At 35.6% G+C, this 18699-nt stretch overlaps 2 protein-coding genes across 8 annotated transcripts; both read left to right on the top strand.

The window, feature by feature from the left end:
* Positions 1–6576: 6576 nt before the first annotated feature.
* On the top strand, positions 6577–8129 carry LOC147869934 (bidirectional sugar transporter SWEET1a-like). The gene is made up of 5 exons (XM_087328587.1): positions 6577–6635; positions 6845–7061; positions 7173–7331; positions 7595–7714; positions 7920–8129. The coding sequence occupies exons 1-5, from the start codon at positions 6577–6579 to the stop codon at positions 8127–8129; spliced, it is 765 nt and encodes a 254-aa protein (XP_087184713.1).
* A 1456-nt stretch (positions 8130–9585) lies between these two features.
* Positions 9586–17546, top strand: LOC147869933 (pentatricopeptide repeat-containing protein At4g21190-like). 7 transcript variants are annotated; one of them, XR_015531522.1, is made up of 10 exons: positions 9586–9712; positions 10300–10352; positions 12592–12682; positions 12780–12864; positions 14098–14226; positions 14333–14476; positions 15526–15738; positions 16209–16409; positions 16656–16702; positions 17380–17546. XR_015531522.1 is itself a non-coding variant. In XM_087334949.1 (9 exons), the coding sequence occupies exons 3-8, from the start codon at positions 12597–12599 to the stop codon at positions 16392–16394; spliced, it is 843 nt and encodes a 280-aa protein (XP_087191075.1). In that variant the 5' UTR covers positions 9586–9712; positions 10300–10352; positions 12592–12596; the 3' UTR covers positions 16395–16409; positions 17380–17546. The 7 variants fall into 7 exon arrangements, 2 of the variants coding, with proteins under 2 accessions (XP_087191075.1, XP_087191067.1); XR_015531523.1 differs by having other exon boundaries at positions 16624–16702; XR_015531525.1 differs by having other exon boundaries at positions 16596–16702.
* The last annotated feature ends 1153 nt before the right edge of the window (positions 17547–18699 follow it).

Here is an 18699-nt window from a genome sequence, read left to right as displayed (position 1 = left end):
CTCAATTGCATGTTATAGGCAGGTTGGTACAAGATCACATGTTATGCTAAATGGTTTACCCTCTCCAAAGTTTAAATTGGATATGATAAAGTCCATACAAATATTTGGATGAATTCTACCTGCATATTAGATGTGTGGAGCCCCATCAATATTTGCCAAATTATTAAGCCAATCTATTGCATGCAACAACAATTCTTGTGGTTATTTCTAGCATAAAAAGGATGTTGAATTTTGAGTTTGGAGTTTTTGTAAAAAGATGTTATTTTCGAGCCATGCACCCCACAGATCATTGCCTTCGAATTGGTACAAATCCGGATCGATATATATGTATGTGTCTTGGATTATATGATCGTATAATTCGGCTATATTCATCAAATGTTTGCAGGTTCCTAATCAAGCCAATATCCATTTAATTGCCTTTTTATGCTGCAACTTTGGACATCATCATCATAATTAAAGTGAGATCAGTACCACAATTGCAAGTAGAAAGGCTGATTTAAGGCCAAATTGATTAATCGCTTTCTGTGCAATTGAGCTGGACCATAGATGCCTTTACGTCCACTAAGCTTAGAACAGTTTAGAGGGCTAAACATTAAAAAAAAAATTGTCATGAACTTACTAGGATTCTGAAATTCATACTTGTTTTTTTTCTTTTTTTAAATCTGGATTATATGATTCGAATCCCCAATTTCAATAGTTTCCTGGGACCGGATTTTCTCAGTCAGACTCCGAACTAGTGATTTAATTTGTCAGTTCGCCTTCCAAAATTTTGGATTTTCAGATAATCTTTGGTAAAATATACCACATAGGATCTATCAAAATTACATTAGTTTGTGTCATCTATGGATTCATATGTATTGCATCAATCCTGCATTAATATAAACATTGACCCAGGCCTCCTTATGCATTGTATGAGTGCATATTGCAGGGAAGAGATTGATTTAGCTTCCTGATGCCATTGTGATTGAGTTGCAGTAGCAATATTTATCCTAACCCTTGTAGATCGATTCCCACAGATTTGTTGTTAATCCCTTGTCACAAGTTCCAATTTATGAATCAATGGATCAACAGCTTCTCAGGATCATATCCCAATTCTAGCTCAGGCATAGCGTAGTATATAGCATTTGAGTACTTAATCTGAGAGCGGAGACGAGGCCACGGATCATCTACTTACCGATATATAATTAATGTACAGGCCATTGGAGAGATTTAAGGGATGCACATAGACAATCATGCTCGCCTTATCTTCAATTTTTGTATAGATGGGCGTGCAATTATTGATATAATCTGCAGCCATAGATTCGTCTGAAATATTTTCACTTCTTAATGCAAATAATTGATCAAGATTTTATTAATGAAAATATCTGAGGCTGCATGAAATTTGACCAGGGATACATTCTGATACTATCAAAGATGGGAACTGGTGTATATAAAACTCCAGATTCAAATGAAGATCAGTGCTCCACTAATGGATCGACAAATTATATTCCGGCCACCATTGACGAATTCACCACTCAATGTTGTACTTCCAGCGAATCGATTAATCAAGCAAATGCAGCAGTAGTGAATCAATTTGCATGAACCAATACATTCGGATCAAATCCATACTAAGCAGCACCATAGTTTTGATCGGACCAATTATTCTGTCGTTTATAAAAATTTTCATAATCTTGATTAACTGATTCTGCCCAATTGCTTAATTCAGAATTAGCGTACATACTCTTGGATTAAAACGTTTTCTCTAATGTTTTAGCGTTTCCGGATTAATTAGTAAGAGAAGAAAACACGAGGGCATGAATTCGTATAAGAATCCAGACGGAATGAGCAAACGTGATGGGCAATTATGGATCTGTTTTTCAAAATATGTAGAAGAAATTCAAGATGTGGGCAACAACTTATTGATGGATATTGGACCAATCAATCGATGATTTTCAAGACAAACTTGAGCCAATAATTGTAGCAGGTTAATACTAGACATCATCCGTGGACGCAGACAAACTAATAATTCATACATACTATACAAACTAATAATAATTTAGACATTATTAATTCATGACGGATAAATGAGTAAAGAATTAGTGGGAAGAATTAAAATAATCAGAGAAGCATAAAAGTAGTATTGAGCATTAAAGATATGGAGCTCGTCCCGAGGCAATTAAAAGTATAAAATGTGGTTCTAGAATTTAAGGAGGAGAAGCCTCGATCCGAGGGATTAAAGCCCAGGATAAACATTAGTTTATCTGTAATTCGATGGATAGCTTTTAGAGACGAATTAATTAATCAATGCATGCATAAATTATGGATTTGGATAAGAAACTACTAGATGGTTTGCACTGTATCAAATTTCGAAGCAACCAGCAACATAATCCTCTTCTGCTACGCCCTCTCCTCGAACTGAGGGATTATTGTTATCCGCATCTTTATCCGCCTTTCAGTTTGTTCATCGATTTCTTTTTTTTCTTTTTTTGTCTGATCACCACCACAAGAAAGCAGAAGCAAACCCTAAACAGAGATGGAGAAATGTGAATGGATAAAAAAAATAAAAATAAAAAGCAATGAAGGAAAGATATATGTATGGGGAATATAAGCAGACAGTAATTAATTGAGGTGTAGATGAGGGGGTCTTTCTGGATAAAGAATTAAACCTTACATGGATTCTATTGTTAACAATTAATTGTATGCATACATAACATACATAACATCATAGATTGACATATTCGCATTCGTCGGGTTACCAGACGAATAGTATACGAATGCAGGAAAATATATTCGTTAAAAAATAAAAAAAGGTCAGTTTTTAGTTTCTTAGATAATATCATATAACAAAGAGATATTTAATTCAATTAAAAAGGAGACTTACACTAAATAAGAATAGAAAACTTAATAAAAGTATTTGTTTTATTTTTAATAAATAATAAAATAATAATAATAAATAAATAAAACTTTCGTTAATTCTCCACTTTTTACTTAAAATGTATTTGTTTTACTTTTTAATAAAATAAAAAATAAAAAAAATATATCTAAATAAATAAAAGGTTCCTATAAAATTTCATATTTTTATCTCACATTAAAGAAAGGGACCTCATATTAATAGTATTTTTATAATAGATATAAAACTTAAATGTATTTGTTTTATTTTTTAATAAAACAAAAATAAATTGAAATAAATAAAAGGTTCCATAAAATTTTGTATTTTTATCTCACATTAAAAAAGGGAATCTCACACTAATAATATTTTTATAATAGATATAAAACTTAAAAGTATTTTTTTTATTTTTAATAAATAAGTAAATAAATAGAATAAAAATAGGTTCCAATAAAATTTCATATTTTTATCTCACATTAGAAAGGGACCTCACACTAATAATATTCTTATAATAGATTAATAGATGAAAAACTTAAAAGTATTTATTTTATTTTTAATAAATAAAGGTTCATTAATTCCCCACTTTTTACTCTCTTGTCTTCATTAAGAAAGGGTCACACTAATAATATTTTTATATAATAGATGTAAAAATATTTATTTTTTAAATAATAATTAATAAATAAACGAATGGTTCTGTAATATTCTTGGGGTCATTTTGTATTCTCGAATATTAAGGATGTCGAATACTATGAATATCACAAATAGGTCAATCTATGCATAAGATATTAACATACATATATATATACATACATTACATACGTATATACATACATAACATAATTGCATATCCCATATGCATGTATGGCCATCCTCTAATGGTGTACTTGTCTTTAAGGAGGAATACAAGATCTCCAAGGGGGGAGGGGGGGACCTTATAGTCTCCACGTGAACGGGACGACCACCATGTCAACCACTTCCAAGGCGTGCCATTTTGGCAATTGGCAATCATGTACATGATACATCGATTAACAATGTTCATGCAACCAACCTACTCCCATCATAATAAAGTTTGCCAATCGTGAGAGAAACTACGAAACTTTTTTGAGTCAATCACAGTGAACAACAATTGTAATATTGTTGTACTGGATCGTTAGGCATATAATCATTCTTACTAAAACTCATCGAGCCACGCAATATAAAGCTTGTGAGAATATATGTATATACGTTAGTGTGTCTATGACATGTACTTCACATTATTGAAACATAAAAAGATGCTCCCAAGGAGGTTATACGTCATTTGTCGATGTATTTTACATACTACTTGGAAATGTAAAGAGTTTAATGCCCTACCACACGATTGAACGGTATAAAAAGGAAAATGTCAATTAAGTGGTGGAAGCTTGCGGCCACATGCGTTGTTAATGCATTTGTAGGTGTTTCAACCATACATCAACAATGAATATACAAGCGAAAATCTTTAAATTTTTGTGTGAGACTTTCGATTTCGTTAAATTCCTCTTAGGATCTAGCTTAAAATTTAAAGCCTAGTAAATCAGATTTATAAGCATCTTTCAATTTTTTGGCTAGCCACATTTACATACGCAATGTTTGGCACGCATTGATGTATGTATAAGTATCCATGTAGATACATACATACATCAATATGTAAATATACCAAAGAACATAGATATCCTTGTAATATGATTGCAATTGCACTTGACATGCATTAAATTTGCATTAAGATGAGCGATAATGTATCTAAGGTGAAGGATTAAGATTGATATAAAGCTATTGGTTACATAATATACGAACAAGCTTATAGAGTAGTTAGCACCACCGGTATGGTTGTTCCCACCACCAATCACATAACTAGGTTATGGAGTGGTGGAGTGTTTATACTATTTATCCTCTACGGACGGGGATCCAAGGAAGAGTGCAACATACCAATGGTAGCTTGACAGTAGGTCAACATTCTTGTAATAACTGTTTATAACTAATGAAAGGATATTTTCCGGGGGAAAAAAATAAAAAATAAACAAGCTTATAGAGTACTCCAATATGTCAACAAATATTGTGTCACGTTGCAATGTGTTGATATGACGGTGACATATATTACAATTACATATGTTGGTGGATGACATACAAATCTACGATGACATTGTTCGATGTTGTTTCTATGTATTCTACACACACATTGCCTTAGACTTGCATAATAGGGTGTCAACTTAGTATATAACAAGAGAGGAAGTGTGGTGAATTGAGCATTATGTTTTCCAACCAATTTTCAGGAATACAGAGGGAAGGCCAACTAGTATGGGAGATACTATGTAGTACAATTGTGTATCACATATGGAAGGCTCAATGCTCTCTTATTTTCGATCAACTTAAAACATCACCAACTCAATTGGTTTCAAATATTTGGTTTAAGACATAGTTCACACTTTAAAGGGTCAATGGGATGGTATAGTTGGAGATTCTAATGCTAAAATTGCTTGACAACATGAGTTTCTTATTGTCTGGACAACTACTCCATTCATGACATCCAATTACGGCACTCCTTATTGGCATTTTCAACCTCCGAAATGGTTTTTTTTTTTTTCCGGGAAAAATATCCTTTCATTAGTTATGAACAACATTACAAAAAATTGACCTACCATCAAGCTACCATTGATCTGGTGCATTCTTCCTTAGGTCCCATCCCTCCGAAATGGTTCTTTCACCCGTCGATCACATATTAGAGTTTAAAATATTGTAAAATGATTAGTACAGTAATGACAAGATATCTTCTTTAAAAAATTAAATAAAATAGAGCATTACGTTGCCATTACCATTTACATGTACTATTATTGGCTTAGAGGCACTCCTATGCAAATCGGCCAAATGACACATTAAAACTCGATACATACATACATACATACATACATACATACATACATACATACATATATACATACATACATACATACATACATACATACATATATACATACATACATACATACATACATACATACATACATATATACATACATACATACATACATAGAGTCATACATAGTAGATACAATACATACATAGACGTATACATGCATACAGACGTGCCGGGTATAAATAGATGAGAAGAAATGCCATCAGTATCGCTATACTCCTGCCATTGCCACTGCTACTGCTGCTTTGCTCGCTCCATCTTTCACTACTTTTCCATACAGCATAGCATAACCCACCCCCCATTCATACATTCATACCTGCATCGTCAATTGATCTCTTTGCTACTAGCGCACAACAATGCGCTAGGGCTTTCTTCTTCCTTGATCCCAACAATATACCCCACACCTGATCCATCATCCGTCCATCATCAAATCCGACAAATTTTGTAAAGCTCTTGCGTTAATTAACTTGCACCACATCTTGTTCCTTCCACACGGCCGATTTATCAACCCCAGTACGGCTGTTAACATTTGATCAATAGAGATATGGAGCTCATCTTGACCATCATCGGCATCCTAGGTACGCGATTTAGTTTAATTCATGCAGAAATATGGTTGTAACAACATCAGTAAGTACCAGCTAATGAATGCTGATCGTTATACAGAACTTAACCTAAATTCTGAAATGTCTTTGTGTTCTTCTTGACACCATCCTAGCTAGCTACAAGGAATATGTGCAGAGAAAGATAGAGAGAATATGCATACAATTGATTATTCACACAAATGGATGTTTTGGTGATTGCAGGAAACATCACGGCAGTGATGCTGTTTATCTCGCCACTGTAAGTAACTTCACTGTTGCTGTTACTACTAGGAGTAGTAATAGTAGTAACTTCAGATGTATCCATGTTACATTCGATACGTTATGTATGGACATGTACATACACATATGCGTGCGGTGCACACTGCAATTGCTGTGTTAAAAGGTTCTCCCTTCACTCATATGATTGAGCTTAACTTCTGTGTGTGCTGCGATCTGTGATAAGTACAGGCCCACCTTCTGGGAGATAGTGCGAAAGAAGTCGTCGGGGTCGTACTCCGGTGTGCCGTACGCCTGCTCCTTCGGCAACTGCCTCATCTGGATCTTCTACGGCCTCCCCATCGTCACTCAGAACAACATGCTGGTCATCACCATCAATGGCTTCGGCGTCGGGATGGAGACGCTCTACCTCCTCATCTTCATCCCATGCTCTCTAGGGAAAGCACGAGTGAGTCCATTTTCTTTCTTTCTTTTCCTCTCTCGCTCACTCGACCTGTGCGGCAAACCAAATCGTGGATTTGGTACCAGTTCTAATGCTTCTGATGTGATGCCGGTGCAGATGAAAATGATCGCCACCATCGCCGTCATCTTAGTATTCTACGGTGTCATGATCGCACTTACACTCACAGTGCTCCCGATCGCCAAGCGAGAATTGTTCGTGGGGACCATCGCTGCGGTGCTCAACACAGCCATGTATGCGGCACCCTTGTCCGTCATGGTAACTCACTTACTGCTCCTCGATCTTCGTCTTGTCTTGTTCGACAGTTTTTCCATTAATCTACGTAAAAAGATATCGTTTTGTTGTGTCTGTGTGCGTTTGAAGATCTTTGCAAGATCCATTCATTATGTAATGCTGTTTGCAGTACAGTAATCATCTCTGCGAGCAGCAGCAAAACAATGATTTTTCAGTGGCAAAAAATCTGTGTAGTGGCTTCGTCTTCATTAATCAATCATTATATGATTTGATTTTGGTTTTGATAGAAACTGGTGATTCAAAGTAAGAGCGTGGAGTCCATGCCATTCCTGCTGTCGCTGTGCACCCTCATCAACTCCTGTCTGTGGGGCCTATACGGTGTCATTAAGAAGGACCCCTTCATCATTGTAAGTCATACATACATCAAATTTAATCAATGGTGATCATGGATAGTTTAATTCCTAATGTCCTAAGTGCAATAATAATAATTATAATATGATGATGATGATGGTAAGTAAATAATTATGGAGTTCTTTCCATGTTTTACAATCTTTTTTTTTGCCCTTTTTGATCATGGAAACAATTGTCCTCTTGCTTGGTCTTTCCCTATAGATTCCCAATGCACTAGGAGTGATCTTTGGCATCCTGCAAATCGTACTCTATGGAATATATCGCAAGCACGGCAAATCTGCGGCAACGTCCAAGCTTGTCGGCATCGACGACAACGTTGTCGACCACGCGGGGACTTGTAAATCCAATGGCCGTGGATCACTAAGTCTCGTGGAGAAACCGAGAGAGTTTGCAAACAATAATATCGTTTGAGACCCAATTGTCTGACCCCCCCCCCCCCCCCCCCCCCTTTTTTTTGAATCACGAGGATGTGCTGCTCTCGTCAAAGGAGATGGAAAGTTGTTGCTCCGTAATTACTCGGTTGGGTGGCACCAAAGAAAATGTAGGGAATTTGTTGGTTCTTACGTTTAGTTTTGGCCTCGTTAACGTTAATTTCACAAGTTTTCCTGGTCGTCGACCATACATATCTACATGCAATATGTACTTACGACTAATAAATTTTTCAGTTGCTTCCTTCGTGTGTATTCTAATAGTATCAATTAAGCAAGCAAGTGTAAGCATGATCTAACTCGGATAAAAAACACTAGTCAACTAAACTAAAGCGCAATACTAGTTACGTAAAAAAGAATAAAGTTTTCAATGCAAAGATTGATATTTTAGTGATGGTCATCTCTAAATAGTTCATTATGGCAAGATATCTTATATCAATGCTATACCAAATGTGTAGGAATTGTATGGTCTTCAATGCTACCATATATGGTCAACCATCATCTAGTGGGTTATGTTATGAGATTGTGTATCGTAAACTTTACAAATGCTTTGAAATCTCAAACGTTTAGATATTAAGCATTTTCTTGAATGGTATTGCACTTCTAAATCTCTGACAATAAACACCACACGACAATCACTAACAATAATGGCATCTTCATATATTCACGTGTATGTGCCTACTATAATGTGATTGATATTTGAATCCCATTGCCCACCTATATACTATTGACGATACGATGTTGCAACTTGAAACCTAGCTAAGTTTCACTCCTACAATACTATTGGATGTTAACAAGACATGCATCATGTCTTAGAATTTGGTTTATTTAGATGCTTAACAATTCAAATGCTACACCTCACTATCGTAATTATCTTTTAATGCTGGAATGACATGGTTGTGAGTAATGTAATAATTGATGTAGATGTGAGTCAATATTACTACAAACACGACTACACATGTTTGAACACTATATTTTAATTCTACATGATAACAAGGTACATATCAAATATTAGAAATCGGTTTATGTTGGTTCTTGAAGAAACAAATGCAACACCTTCCCTGGTCATTCATTGGTCACCATCATACTTAATCTTTTTATGCTGGAGTTGATTGAAGTATTGTAAGAAATGACCTTGAAGAACACAGGGCGAGCGACTCTTCATTGGCACCACATCTTTCTCATAGAGCTCAACGAGGATATCCAGAAACCATATTCCTTGCAAATTTACCAGGAAAAGTGGGATGGCACACTGAGACCCATGGGGGGGGGGCTCAGTGGCCGAACAAACATGACACTTTATCCATTAAGAAGGACATCGAGAGGAAGAGCGGGCTAGACATGAACAAATTCTTACAAGAGAATATGTATGTATGTATATGTATCTGAATAAAAATGAAGCTATCTCACCGGACACAATAAGAAGAATAAGAAGTAATAGCTGAGTATCTACGGAATCACATGCTCCATCTTTGCATTTCTCTAGCGCAGCGCTATAACCACTTCCTTTATCCTTTCGAGCTCCCGATCTCTCCTTCTCGAACGCAGAGAAGAAAGCTTGTGCAGGTACGCTCTCTTCTCTTTACCACCCCTCTGTTTTCCTGAAACATTCTTTATTAAAAAAAGTATTCGAAAGACTGTATTTTGAGCTTGCGTTTTTTGTTGTTGTTGTTGTTGTTGTGTGTGTGTGTCTGTATGTACGTGCTTGTGTCTATGCAAATGCAAATTGTGTATGCATATGTGTGTGTACACATGCAAATGACTCAGATTTATGCGCGTGTGTATGCAAATGCATATGCCTATGCGGGTATATATACACATGTGCCTAGGCGCCTAGGTGCATGTATATATACACACGTGCATGTATGTGCCTAATGTCAACTTCCAAATCTGTTTAACAAATGTCATTTCCAAACTCTGTAGTGCAAATGCTTATGCATGTGCTCGTGTGTATGCAAATGCGAACGCATGACATGTTTGCGTGCACATGAAAATGCCTTGCATACGTGTGTGTGTGTGTGTGTGTGTGTGTGTGTGTGTTTATCCAAATGCATTGCATCTGCACAAGAGGGAGTCTTTGCCAATGCATAGGCATATTTGTGTATATACACACATGTATGTGCATAATTTTAACATCCAAATATGTTAAACAGTTGTCATCTCCAAGCTCAGTGGTCTGGAGAAACCCTTTCTTTTGAAGCCCTAGGTAACATTTCACACCGGTACTGTGCATTGAACTCATGAAGTTCTAGTTACTCTAACATACACACATAATTAATTATTTTACCTGCATGGCATTTCCTCAACTTCAAATTTTTCATCCTTTTGGAAAAACTCATGCTGCATGTTACAGTAACCACATTTAGTTCAGGCAATGGTATGAGGTGTTTACTCCTAATAAGGGTATTCTTAGTAGTCACGATGTTCCCAGTAAGGGATTCATGGCTACCAATAGTTGTATCATGATGAAACATTGGAAATTATCATTGCAACATGCATTGATGAGATCTTAGAGCTTGATATAGGTTCGTTATAATGCAATAGGTTGCAAGTTATTCTTGCACGTTGACTAGCTGTTTCCAGGCAGTTTCATAATCTGAACAAATTGAAAATTATTATCGCGGTTTACCCAAAGAAATTAGGCACTATTGTATCATGTAGCAAACAAGAGAGGCACCTTCTCGAAGGGTTATGCGTTTGCATATTCTTTATGGGTCTAATTTAGACAAGCTTTCTCATCTACATGGTTGGGGAACACTTTTGAATTGGGCCTCATGGTAGAAAGTTCTTCAAGTCGACGAAGCCATATGAGCACCGTTTCATCCAAGGAAAAGGATAAAAAAGGAATTCCATCGGGAAGATTTGTCAAGAAAAAAACATCACTAAAGAAGGAACTTTTTTACGTATGAAGATTTAAGATAATATGCTTCTTATTGTCTTCAACTAAAGGACACTAGTACAAATGAAAAAAGACAGAACAGAAGTCCAAGAAGCAAACCAAATATTTTTCCAGACGAGTGCATAATTGTTGCAACCTTTGTCCATCCCTGATAAGCTGTAGGTAAGGACTGCCACAAGCCTGATTCGGTCAGAAGAAGCCAAATCTACTAGTTTAGATTTTCTTAAATCTAACTGCTGAGTGCATAGACACACTTGGAACACTATTTTTCATTAGTTAAATATGCCTACAATAATACAACGCATTTTTCAGCAATGAGAGATCCTTTTGAGCTATTAGAGAGAGGAAAGTCCGCGGATCCTTTGCCTACAAATACGTTTCTGAGGCAGTCGAGTATGTGTGAAATATTGCTGAATCTTAGAAGAAGGTTAAGTTTATCTTTGGAAAGTCGGAAACTAAACAAAAAGAAACCAGCAATTTATCATCTTCGTGTGTTTGCACTCACTGGTTGGGTAATCTTGTGATTTGGAAAGGTAAGGCAGGGAACACTTGTTTCATTGCAGAGAGAAGCCACGATTGCTTAAATAAGATTGATTAAACTAACTTCTATTTGTTTTTTCCCCATAATATCAAAACTATAGAGGTTGTTTGTTTAACTCTACTTAGGAATCTTTTGTAAACTTCTTTCAACTAAGTACATATATTATAGCTCAGACACATGTGTACATTATTGTCCATTGTTATATTCTGAAACGTGTATATAATCTGGGTTCAAACTAAAGATACATCTGGGTTGATGTTGGCACAAATAGTGTGAGCTAGACACTACTGCCCTATGTCATTCATTATCATGTACAGGTAGGCATGCACTTTAGGTCACTGCAGCCCAAATGGAGTAATTTTAGAATGCTGAAATCTGCAGGTGCCATTGCTGTATTGCTCTTTTTTCTATTGTCCTCATTGTAGAGTACCTTGGAATTTGTACATTTAGGTTCCAGTTTTGATGTAGCTTACTTTGTGAACTGTGTTCAGTCTCTCTTTTTGTATGCTTGTCTATTTATTATCAATAAAGAATTACCAACAGGGGTGCCAGTCATTGAGGCAATATGGTGTCACCTTCCTTGTTAAGAAGTAATCTAATTTCCAAGATGTGGAAATAAGTCTTAGTAGGTCCTGTGGTGAATTTAGCTAACTTGGTGGTTTTATTATGGTTTTACCTCTCAGGTTGTTTTCAATGTTTGTATAGAGTTATGGCATTTAGTCTGTATTAGTACAAGAGATAATGTCTGTTGCATGCTCAAGTTGTTGAGAAGTACATAAGGCTTGGAAGTGATCCTTGAGTAGATCTCCATAAATAAACACAAGAGGCATTCAAAGTCTTGGAAGCTATAATTGTGTAAAGCATTTCTAGGCAGAAGGTGATTGATGGTGGTTTTAATGCATGTTGCAAAAATGTTGCCACCTTTGTACAAATCCTGCCTTAATGGTTCTATAGGATCTTTTGTGGGTTAATATGTTATCTGAAGAAATCATTGTTGTATTTCAGAATCAATGATGGAGCAATGCTTTTGGAGAACAGGATGTACAAAATCAAATTACTGCCAGATATCCCTTTCAGTGAGCACAGCTCTCAACAGGTCAGTAGAGATAAAATTCTGGCCCACGCCTCATGTACATGCTATGTTACTATGGCAACCCAAGTTTTACGCTACATACTTATTGATGGTGTAATAGGCCACAAGCCATGCTAACCAAGGGATCCACACTGTTTGTTCTATCAACAAGTTCCTATTGCCTACTTGCTAGAGCTTCCCTTCAGGCAAGTTGCTATTACTTAGTATTTCTTGCATTGATATACTCGTTGAAAGAAGCAAATTGCATTGATAATCCTTGAGCTTTTGTCTTACTTCCTTTTGTTTTACTTATTTTGTTTTATGACTAATTTTGATGGCAAGATAATCCAAAATTATAGGCTAATGTAAACAAGGTGCCCATCTTTATCATAATCACATGCCTAGATTTGAATATCGAGTTTCTATCATTGATAATCCTGAATCTGCATTTCTTTCTCTAACCTTCAAGTAATACAACGCATTTCCATTCATCAATACAATGTGTCATTAACATAAACGATGTGATGGTTTGGTAGTCAATTTACCCACCTCACATATACCTTCACACTATGCATTGCCTCGGACACTATTGCCTCTTCCTTCAACTTGCCTTAAGTAAACACTTGTGATGGTGGAAACCATGCCAAGTCTTCAAGTATGGGCATCCTCGGTAGTTCATTGACAAACATTTATAGAGTCATGGCATTGTGCAAGAGGGTTGCTTCAGTTTTCCAACTGTTTTCATTGTGATTGTCATCTCCATGATGACGAATAGAGAGTTAATAGATTTATAATAGGAGAGGCCTGAAGACGGAAGAGGGAAGAAGTTGGAGTTTGCAAAGACATGATGCATGATTCTGAAATAGAGGGAGAACAGGAAGCAGGAAAGAATTTCTAATCTTAGGGTAAATTTTGCAAAAATGACCTGCTTAAAAGTCGACTGGGAAACACCTACTAACTAAATTCTGAAAATTTTCAAATTTTGCATGGGACGAATTCCTACCTTTTCACACATTGGCCGGAAAAGGTCTGGGATCAAACAGTAAAATTACACTGTGCCAGTTACTTTCCCATCATCTGTTCCAATGAACTAATCATTAAGTGCCATGAAATAAACTTCTTTATATAATTTGTTTTCCAGTGCGTCATGAATGAACCTGAAATTGATAGACCTAGTACTTGGGTATTTAATGTTACGAATTTCTTCCCCTTATAAAATGTTTGTAATAATTAAGGCTATCTAGTAAAAGATGTCTAAGGTTATATTATCAAACATATCAGTCATCCTTAGGAATAAAGAAAGCAAACTTCTCTCTTTACTTATCAGGGCTTCTATCTAACACAATCAATTTGATCTAAAAGATATCTTTGTAAATTTGTGTTAAATGCTGTTTTTGGTGACCCTGTTTTTTCATTTAGTTTCTTTGAAAATTTTGCAGGAGTCACATAAAAAGGGAGCAAAACATGTAGAGGAACCATCTCCCCAATGGCATAAGAGACAATATCATCTTTTCAAAAGAACTGCCCAATCAGCTTCAGGAACCAAGGGGAAAACGCTTGTTGAAATTGTATGTTACATCTGATACCGTAATAATAGCCTCCATATGTCCCAAGGAAATATTTCATTAGGTAAAAGATAGGCACATAACTATGAATTGTATTCTCATGATGTAGGTAATGTCTTTATCTAATGTCAAAGAGGAAATCTATTCAGCATTAGATGAATGGGTTGCGTTTGAGGTCGAATTTCCTATTATTGCTGTTGGCAAGGCTTTGAAAACATTGAAGCATCAACAACAGTGGCAAAGAATTATTCAGGTTGTCTTCGTTATTATTATGAATCAAGAACTAATGATAAGTAATATATGAAAAGATTAAGGGAAATAACGTTTTAGGTTGTTTAACCACACCTACCAACCTTAGTGAAGGACACTAGAGGAACATAAAATCCCATTGACATCATATAGCACGGAATATGATCTTATGTTATACCTGGGAAATTGAGATAAATATGGATCCTTATAATGAGAGCTTCGGCTCACCTATAGATTCTCAACAATGTCTAAGAGATCTCATAATGAAGGGAAGGGGTTCAACTAGTCCCTTTTTTATGGCTCAACCCCTTGGGCTCCCATCACCATCTGTTCACATGTTTCATAGGTCCTTATGGGCTTGTCCTAAGTCCTAGGATAATCGTTTTCCAGACTTATCCTACCTTTAAATCATTTCGAATTAGCCTTTAGAATTGGTCCCTAAGGTTGTACGTGTAAGACACTCCCTCATTTTTTGTATGCAATGACTTATCAAATCACGGAAGCTAGATTTGAAGAATGTGCTCTTGCTCTTGCTCTTATTTGGCATCATACATAGTTTGATCCAACCATTTAATTTTGAATTGACTCGTTCAGTTAGCCCAGCAAACTAAGCATGATCCAAAGGATTCATGCTGAATGTAGTTTCTGGGTTTTAGAGACCAAAGTCTAGAAACCTCTTTCATTGGTAAGCCAATTTATGATCTGTTACTGCGGCTTTAGTTAGAATAAATTTGGCTAATTTTGGTAGTTAGTCAATAACAACACGTATAGTATCATGACATCTAAGAGATTCCATAATGAAGGGATAGCTAGTCATAATGACATCAAGAGGCTGTTTTGAAAAGTCTACTTTCAAAAGTTATTATTAAAGCCTCTAATTCAGGACGAAAATACAGAAAGGCAGTTTGTTGTAATGTTTTGCCTGTAAAAGAGAAATATTTTTTATATCAATAGATTCACGTATAAGAGGTAGTGCATCACATTGTCCTACACACAGTGTTTATTTTTTATTGTCTTTGCATGTAATGCCTCATATCTATTTCTTATCATCAGGTATCAAAGTGGATGTTAAGTAAGGGCCAAGGCCAGACATTTGGTACGTATGAACTGTTGCTGAGGGCATTTGACATGGATGCTCGGTTAGAGGACGCAGAAGCATTATGGGAAAAGTTGATATCAACACATACAAGATCGACACCCAAAAGTATGTTTTCTCTGATGATGAACATTTACAAGAGACGAAAGATGCCAAGAAAACTTATTGAGGTAGTTTTTAGTTTTTTGATTGCATTATTTTCATGATTTCTGAGTTTTCTTTGCATTTTCCCAAAGTAATTCAATTCACAAGGGCCCTATAAATAAAGCCAATTGTCTTAATACGTTATGACAACCTGAACAAAGCACCCTATTTCTTCACATAGATATATATGCAGCTAGATATTGAACCAATAATCTTCTTACTCTTCTTAGCTTCCCTGTTTCCAGTATTCATGCATATATTTCAAAAGTTAGATTTGTTAAATTAAGTTAGCTTAAATTTTAGTACACGATTAATCTTAATTCTTTGTTTCGTGCTTCTTTGTGTATCCCTTACTGTGCTATTCATCAACGTCGTTGACTTCAATCAGAGTAGGGTGGTTAAATTGTTTTTAATAATTAAGATCTATGATTTATTATTTGACTTTATTATATTTTGTGTTGCAACCAAAGTTTTAATTGTGTGCATGTTCTTAAAGGTCTTTGAACAGATGGAAAATCATGGAGTGAAACCAGATAAAGATATATTGACAATGGTTGTCGAAGCATACAAGGACATGGGAATTTTGGGGAAGGAAAATGAACTCATGGGAAAATATCCTCCAGCTCGTTGGAAATACTACAAAAGTGAAGGAAGAAAGAGAAAAGTTCCAATAAGCCAGTGAATGGTTCAGCAACTGGTGAGCACTGAAAGAAAATTATCTTTGCTCTAAAAAGGGTTTTCTCAATCTCAAAGAGAATAAAGATAGAAAATACCATATCTCATAAACCTGTGTTGATGTTTGCTATCATACTATAATCATCATCATTGACCACATACATCACATCTATTTTTCTGTCTCATTTGTGTTTAATTGGAAAGCTAGAGGACACTGCGTCTTGTACTTCTTATAGGCAGATTTCGACCTTTGGCCGGGCATTTAAAGTTGGCAAGTGGCTTCACGAGGGATGGCCTATGCATACAATTTCCCGGGTCAGTTTTACATTTATGAATCATGACGCTTGCTGTGCTCAACCAAAAACAAAGTCTATCTTGTTTCATAATATACCTCACACTTTAAATTTTTGCTCAAAGAAATTTCAAATATCCATTGTGTGCAATGCCATTTAAACATTTGGTGCTTATTAGTGAACCCTGTGTGGCTTCTTCTGAACTATGGAAATTTTCATGCTACCCAAGAAAACAAAAAGGAAAATCCCTTATGGGCAACATAGAAAAATAAGCCATCATGTTCACTGGACTTGGCATAATTATCTAGTCAGGAATGAATTCCAAAGAAAAGAAACCATATGGAGTAGTATGCTCAGATTGGATATATGGATACAACCAACCTTTAAAAGATGAGGAATATATAAAAATCTTTTGGAAAACCAGATTCTCTAGGAACAAGTTTTATCTAAGACTAGGTTAAATGTTAAAGTCATCCTTTTGCAATAAAAAGAGAGCATGTGGGAACATTAAAGTGTAATTTTGTGGCGGCAAAATTATATCAAGTGGGGAATCCTGATGTGCCTTGCAAGATCCGAACCAGCTGACATAATGGGCTAACTAACCAAGCCACCAATAAGGCAATTCATAACTATAATATTTCTGTAATAGCAAAGATTCTAGATTCATAATTATTTGAATTTGCTTCTCTTTTATTTCAGGTTGAAGACAAAGGACAATTCATGAGCTAAGCAAATACCAATCTCTATGGAAATAGGGATTCTCCTTGCCACAGAAAAACTCCCTCAAGTGTTTTAAAACTGGAAAACTGTCCAAATATGTACATGTGTGCCAATGTTGTTGTATTTAATCTTGTTAATTGAAAGAACTATAGAAGCAACATGGATAACGTCTCTCTTGACATATATTTCTTCATGGCAACGATAATTGGCTATTCATGATTCTTCAGGAATGTTACACATATTGAGCATAACAATATTAATTAAAGAGTATATCTTTGGAGGGTACCAGATTTTTCTTTTACTAATTACATGCTCCGATGATCCTCATCTGACGTTTTTCATTATAGGGCTTATGCACAATTATTAACTCTAGGTATTGAATAATTTCTTTCATAGTTGCAATGAAGGTTTTGGACAATGTTAAGAACTTGATTTGACATATAATTCCACTAGTGAACTTGATTCTTGTAACCTAGTTAAAGTTAATAGAGCCACCTAGTTCAATTGAATCAAATTAATGGTTGATTGAGTGAATGTCATGTTATTTATTTGATCATCCCCATGTGCACGTTGAGTAGTTATACATTGGACTTGATCCATCATTATAAATTGTAGGTTTAGTTTAGTAGTATAATAAATTGCCAAAATACAATGGTATACATCCACATATTTGGCAATAGAGGTAACACAACTGATCTAATTAACGGATTGTAATTATGTTATCTTACAATATAGCTTGTTTTGAAAGGTTCACTTAGTACCTTTGTGTCTACTATATTTGAGATGGCCTCTATGGTTGGAAAGTGAAAGGTTACATTACAAATGCAAGGTCATGGGACTAGAGGAGCTTTGAATTGTTGATCCTTAGCAACATAAAAAGCTTTATTGAATTGACTCTAATAATAAGAAGAATGTACATAGCAGGAGACCCATATATTGTTGTATGCGTGAGAAACTTTGAAAATGCTAGAAAGTTAACGAGTTTTGGAGATTAGAATATCCAGGTAGGTAATCGTTTAGATTCTATTATTGCAATATTGATTGTTTTACATGAGAACCTCGATTCTCATCGTCAGTTTCTAATGTTTGGCTTACCGTCCTTTTGATGTTTACTAGTATTGCAGATCTAAATCCTATTCATATCATATACTGTATACATATGTAGAATTCCTACGATTGATTAATTGGTTTCATGGTTTAGTGGATGACCACACTAAGATGCGTAGGGACAGCTTGATTATGTGGTCTTTTGGGGGCCGGGGTTATCAGGGGCATTCTTAGAATAGAGAAAAAAACCCA

Source organism: Azolla caroliniana, unplaced genomic scaffold (assembly GCF_043228905.1).
Source record: "Azolla caroliniana isolate FFs.n. ecotype wild unplaced genomic scaffold, voAzoCaro1.0.p SCAF_1, whole genome shotgun sequence".
Classification (NCBI taxonomy): domain Eukaryota; kingdom Viridiplantae; phylum Streptophyta; class Polypodiopsida; order Salviniales; family Salviniaceae; genus Azolla; species Azolla caroliniana.
The sequence above is the reverse complement of the archived record's forward strand: the minus strand, read 5'-3'. Positions and strand labels throughout refer to the sequence as shown.